We start from the raw sequence: 6,982 nt of genomic DNA, 5'->3' as shown, positions 1-6,982 counted from the left end.
TCGTGAGGATCCACCGATACCACGGAATCAACCGGAGAAAACGGCCGGCGGCATTCACGGGAAAAAACAATCCCAAATATGGCGGGAAACGGGGAGACAGGCACGCACTTGCACTGCCATAGATGGGAATGTCCTGGAAATACACTCGGAATCTGCGATGACCCGTTCCCAGAGTGAATTATTAACGCAGATAACGTTAGGGCTGTCATGCCGTTTAGTGAGTAAAGAATAATAGGCCCTGAGCTAATAGGGGAAATGAAAACAGGGGCAGGGACGTATTAGCGGGGCAAGAACATTTAGTGAAATTGATTTGAGGTGGAATGATCAGCCATGATCAACAAGCCATGGGGAGATGTCTCCACATGGAAGTTATTAACAATAAAGGGGACCTATTATGCTTTTCGACTTTTATTACCTATAAACGTTGTTATAATGATTGATAGTAATGTTTAACCATACACAAAAAAACGATGTAGATTTCGGGAAACTCTTCCTCTCATCTGGGCGCTTTCAGCCTTCTCTGCCCCTCGCCCCCCTCCTGCCGACCCAACTCTTTAGTATGGTTAAATATGACTATCAATCATTATGACAACGTTTATAGGTCATAAAAGTCGAAAAACCATAATAGGTCCCCTTTAATCAACTTCATGATCTCTCCTAATGCCCCCCCCCCACCCCTGAGCCAACATTATAGTGATGGGCGCAGAGTAGCCTTTCAGTCCAAGGTTGCAGGTGTCAAGGTCGTACATACATCCGAGCCATCACCAGTCCAAACAAGGAAAAACCATCACAGGCTTCCAAAAACAATGGTAAACAAAAACATGGCCAAAAGCTGAGATACAGGGCGGGATATTCGAGTTGTTCGGGTGTTTGACCTCCAGTCCTAGGTTTCCAGGTTCGAACCCCGGGTTTTGTCCACAGCCTACCAGAAAGCATCCTTCAGCAAGCTGCCCTCACCCCTACACACCCCTTAATGACAAGTACCTAGAAGAATCCATGTCAGGTCTGCTAAACGACTAAACAGAGGTAAATAGCAGACAAACTAAAGGAGTCTGGTACGACAGGCGTCAATCTACAGCCCTCAGAGAGGAGGTCTTGATAAAGACCAAGGCCTCAACGACTTCCAGAGATTCTTGAAACCTTCAACCTGCTGTTGCTGTTGGCAGGAGTTAAAGGAAGCTGAACGAGGGTTAAACAGACAGACAGAAGGACTGGCTGACTAGATTGAGGCCCTCGCCGAACTTCCAGCGATTCTTGAAGCCGTCAGCCGGCTGTTGCTACTGGCAGGAGTGAAAGGAAGCTCTGTGTTCCCCTGAAGGGTTTACCTCAGGGCCAAGGATGGGTTTGCCCTCCTGTGCTTTGGGAATGGCGGCTGTTGGCTGCTGCCGTGAAAGTGAACCATTGGCAGTGTGTGTCTCTATAGTATACATTATATACATATACTCTATATAAATATGCATGTGTATATTTAACAATTATTCGCCGTAAGCGAAGTGAATAGTTGGGAATAGTCCACTGTTCACGGAGCCTGAGGTGAATTATTGTTTTAGTATAAACTACACGTGAACACTCAAAAATAAACATGATAACACTATTTGCCGGGATTTATTTGTTTTTATTAGTGGTTTATTTGTTTTTATAAGCGTGACGAGACGACCTTCACGCAATATCCGGAGTTTGAGTTCTCAATCACGGGATATTGCCCAATATCCCGAGATAGCGAACCAATCCAATTGTGCCATCTACATATGTACGTAGCCTTGCTCCCACTGCGATTTGGCACGCAGTCAGCCAGACAATTTAGTAAATGAGGCTCCTGGTATGAAGCACCTAGCAACTTAGTGACGGATTCATATCGCTTGCCAAGCACTTCAAAGGAGGCTGGATAAGCTGATTAGCAGAAGGGTAAATGCTTGCATCCTGACCTCTCATGTTTATGTACTTGAAACCACATTTATATACTAGAAACCAGGTTTGGGCTCCCCTTTGTGGATCGTTGACAGCTGAGAACTCAGATATTTTTCTCAGATATTTTTCAGGGGGGACTTGGTGGAGTATTTGGTGTTAAAGAAATAGTTTGTCAGAGAGAGGTTACGTCCTAGATTCTTGATGTGCTTGGGACACACACATCCAGAAACACACACACACACACACACACACACACACACACACACACACACACACACACACACACACACACACACACACACACACACACACACACACACACACACACACACACACACACACACGTATCCCGTATCCCACAACACAGTGAAGCTCCTCCCTCGGCTCTCTCTCTCTCTCTCTCTCTCTCTCTCTCTCTTGATGTTATTCCAGTCTCTGGTGGAGTGGTGTCACAACCCAAACACCCTCTGCCAGGCTCCCCCCCCCCCCCCCCCGCGCTGCCTCGTCCGGGACCTGGTGTTTATCTTCCCGGCGCGCGGGCCAAGCTCCCAGGATAACACTCATGGTCTTGTTTCACTGAAGTGCTCCTGAGGGCTCACAGAGGCCGACCGCGAGTCACAGCAGCCTCGCTCTCCCCCCGTGGTTTCTCACACCTCAGATAAACAAAATACACTTTCTTTCCTAGCCAGTTTGACCGACGGACTGACAGACGGACAGGCAGACAGACAGACAGATGTTGGACAGACAGGCCGGCATATACAGGCAGCCATACAGGCAGACAGACGGACAGGACGGATAAATAGACAGACGATAGATAGTCAGATATTAGGTAGACAGACAGAAAGCCGGGACAGACAGAAAGACAGACAGGAAGACGCACCAGAAAGACAGACAGACAGACAGACTGACAGGACAGACAGACAGACAGACAGACAGACAGACAGACAGACAGACAGACAGACAGACAGACAGACAGACAGACATACAGATGGACAGATGGACAGACGCATGTGCACGTGTGTGTGCACATGTTTGTCCATGACAGTGTGCATCTGGAGGGATGTGTGCTTGTTTATCTGTTTGGTTGTGTGTGTGTTTATGTTTGTTTGTCTGTGTGTGTGTCTGTTTGTTTCTATGTGTGTGTGTGTGGCTGTGTGTTTATCTGTGTGTGTGTCTGTGTTTGTTTGTCTGTGTGTGTGTGTGTGTGTGTGTGTGTGTGTGTGTGTGTGTCGGGACAGACGGTTAGAAAAAGAGATAGACCGAAAGACAGACAGACAGACAGACTGATGGACCGACAGACTAGGTTGATACCCCACAGTGGATCAGTGGTGGTCTCTGGAGACCCCCTCGCTATCGGCCCCTGGAGGCGTCCAGACGGAGCTGTCTGGGCTTTCCTGTGGGGGGGTCTTTGAAGGGGGCGACCCCTTCCTGTTGAGAGACGAACCATGAGTGACATGCTGCTCCCTGGGAGGTGAAGGGGTCAAAGTTCAGAGGTGGGGGCGGGGCCGTTCCCCAGGTGGCGAGGTGGGGTTTGTGTTTTAGGACACTAGTTCAGTGTGTCGGTATTTGTCGTGTGTGTGTTTGGGTCTGTGTGTGAGGGTGCATGTATGTGTGTGTGTGGTTTTCTATTTTAGGGTCTGTGTGCGCGTGCGTGAATGTGCAACCCATTTATAGTTTCTGTGTTGAATTATGTGAGATATGTGTGTGTGTGGACACCACACGTGTGTGTTTGTACACCACACACACACACACACACGCACACACTTTAAACAATTATTGTCATCTTTCTTGACTATAACGGCAGGCTCATAATTCCAGTGAGTCACACTCTATATCGGACCGCTGTGGTTCTGATAGCGCCATCCATCACACGCCTTGATTAGAGGAGAGGTGAGACTTTTACGGGCCGCTGTGATGAAATAACTAGCGTGTCCGGTGGTGTCATCAGCAGCTCTCCTCTCCGTCCCCCTATATATAGCCCCTCGGGCCCTGGCATCAGATGCTGCGCCACGCTGGTGGTGGTGGTCAATACAAGAAGACCGTAGAAAAGATAACGCTTAAAGACCAGAGGATTCCTCAGCACACAGAAGAGCATTCCAACACCTCAGGTAAACGTCTCTGCTATTGCTTCAGAATGTCATCACTCCTCTCTCCTTGATTCTACTCTCATCGTCACTTCTCTCCTCGTTTCTATCCTCATCCTCACTTCTCTCCTTGATACTATTCTCATCCTCACTTCTCTCCTCGTTTCTATCCTCATCCTCACTTCTCTCCTTGATACTATTCTCATCCTCACTTCTTTCCTTGATTCTATTCTCATCGTCACTTCTCTCCTTGATTCTATTCTCATCCTCACTCCTCTCCTTGATTCTATTCTCATCGTCACTTCTCTCCTTGATTCTATTCTCATCCTCACTCCTCTCCTTGATTCTATTCTCATCGTCACTTCTCTCCTCGTTTCTATTCTCATCCTCACTTCTCTCCTCGTTTCTATTCTCATCCCCACTTCTCTCCTCGATTCTGTTCTCATCTGTCATATTATTTTAGTCATAGCCCTTGTGCAAGGATAAATATAGATATAAAGATATATAAGTTTAGATGTCTTTAGATATGCATAGATGTATGTGTTTATTAAGTACGTTTATATGTTGGATCAGCATTTGTTTTGTCAGCATATATCTGGTCATGGAGCAACAAAAGGAAACAAAAAAGTAAATATATTTCATTTGCTTCCGACAATAGCTTTTAATATTGTTTAAACTTAACAGCTCCTGATTTATGTTTTTATGTGGCGCAGTAAGAACATTTGCCGTGGGGATGTCATGATGTCGTGTTTGTGATTGACAGCGGCGTTGACCAGCGGACCAGCTGACGAGCTCAAGAACAGCAACATGACTCACGTCCGGAGATTCCAGGGGATTCCGATGTCCACGGTACATTAGGGGAAGAAAAACACCAACCTTCGTACTATACTAACTCATCTTCTCAAAGATGCTATGGATGTCGAGTCTGGCTTTGAATCCGTTCAACGATTCAAGTGTTTAGCCGAGGAACGAGACAGGAGAACGGAGAGGTTGGGAGCACCACTCTTCAACCAGATATGAGCTCGTCCACCGTCAGACTTTACATGTATCATCCAAAGCCTGATTTGTGTGACACCACAGTGAGAGTCTCTGTCCATTCCCAGACAATGTCCAAGATCCCAGCTGCACTCATAATTCTGCGTTTGTTATTGACTTATGAGTTGAACTTCAGAGAAACGCTCGAAAAACCAAGAGGCTTTACTCCACTAGCAGTTACAGTGAGGATTTGTAAAACGAAAAACACGTTTTATATTATTATAAGAATATTATATGTGTCACTGAACCCTGTATCTGTGTCTTACTTCTGTTACTTACTTGTTACTATGTCTTCAACAAGTCAATGAGGGGAATCTGTAAGGAGGAAGACTATGCCTTCCTTGGTGGGGTGAAAATGCCAGATGAAGATGAGGACTATGAGGTGATAAACACACACACACACACACACACACACACACACACACACACACACACACGCGCACAGACACAGATACAGAGACACAGATATACATAGACATTGACACACACAAACACGCACGCACGCACACGCACACACACGCACACACACACACACACACACAAACACCCGATACAATCTCACAAGACCACCACTTCAAAGAAATAAAGGACAGGGTACTAAATCTGAACAAATGTGGGTTAATATGTGATGACAGTTGCTTTATATCCGCCAGTTTCACGCCTCAGTATTATTAGTACTAAAGAAAGCTCCTCTTTCAGTATCCAAGCGGTTCAAAGACTCCTGTGTGTGACTCTGAAAGCTGGAGGAGCAGAAGGGAAGAGAGGGTGAGCCTTATATTTACACTATTACAGACCGTTGCTATGGACACAGCTCTCAAACTGTAAAAGATAGCACTCCTTTTTTTTTTTTACGGAAGCATGACAATTACTTTTCTCATCAATATATCAATCACTTATTTCAAATTATTGATTTCTTCAGTATTTGGCCTTTTATAAGTTGTAACGTGTACAATTCCCCTAACTTAACCTGTACATTCATGAGCAACAAATTCTCATTGACAATGGCAGAATTAGTTTTTCAAGACTTGCCAAATAAAGGTTAAACAAAGAACTGGTTCTTCAGGAATTACCTGGTTAAATAAAGTTCTAAGAAAGACATTGATCGTCATGAATAACCTGGAAAGAAAGACGTTGTTCTTCAGGAATTGCCAAAATAAAGGTTAAACAAAGAATTTGTTCTTCAGCAATTGCCTTGATAAATAAAGGTTCCATATAAAATAACAGTAATAAAAGTGATTGATCACTTGAGGATTTATACTTTTTGTTGAGTCCTTCTGGAACGTTGCATGCTGGGTAATTTCAGGTTCAGCGAAGGATGGAGAGAGAGCAGAAAGAGAGGGAGAGACTACGAGAACTGGAGGAGAGCAAGATGGTGAACACACACACAAACACACACACATTTACAGATGCGCACAGTCACCAACACATAGACTAGACATACACACACACACACATAGATACACACACACACACACACACACACACACACACACACACACACACACACACACACACACACACACACACACACACACACACACACACACACACACACACACACACACACACACGTGCAAACACACACACACACACACACAAATGTGCGCACACAGACAAACAAACACAGACACACACACACAGACAAACACACAGCCACACACACACACACACACACACACACACACAGACAAACAAACAGCCACTCACACACACACACACACACACACACACACACACACACACACACACACACACACACACACACACACACACACACACACACACACACACACACACACACACACAGACAAACAAACACAGCCACACACACACACAGACAAACAAACACAGACACACACCCAGACAAACACACAGCCCCACACACACACACACACACACACACACACACATACACTCACACACACACACACACACACACACACACACACACACAC

General features: G+C 45.5%; 1 protein-coding gene across 2 annotated transcripts in view; it reads left to right on the top strand.

Moving 5' to 3' along the window:
- Positions 1–3,870: 3,870 nt before the first annotated feature.
- The window catches only part of LOC132455641 (uncharacterized), a 7,258-nt gene continuing 4,146 nt past the window's right edge, over positions 3,871–6,982 (top strand). Inside the window, exons 1-5 of one of the 2 annotated variants that reach the window (XR_009525314.1) lie at positions 3,871–4,016; positions 4,756–5,209; positions 5,329–5,409; positions 5,727–5,792; positions 6,331–6,399. Coding sequence is in view for 1 of the 2 variants with exons in the window: in XM_060049537.1 (XP_059905520.1) it covers positions 3,908–4,016; positions 4,756–4,841; positions 5,329–5,409; positions 5,727–5,792; positions 6,331–6,399 (411 nt within the window). In the remaining variant the exon portion in view is untranslated. The remainder of the gene's footprint in view (positions 4,017–4,755; positions 5,210–5,328; positions 5,410–5,726; positions 5,793–6,330; positions 6,400–6,982) is intronic. The other variant, XM_060049537.1, reaches the window with a different exon arrangement.

The sequence above is a fragment of the Gadus macrocephalus genome, chromosome 4 (genome assembly GCF_031168955.1).
Source record: "Gadus macrocephalus chromosome 4, ASM3116895v1".
In the NCBI taxonomy this organism is placed as follows: Eukaryota; Metazoa; Chordata; class Actinopteri; order Gadiformes; family Gadidae; genus Gadus; species Gadus macrocephalus.
The sequence above is the reverse complement of the archived record's forward strand: the minus strand, read 5'-3'. Positions and strand labels throughout refer to the sequence as shown.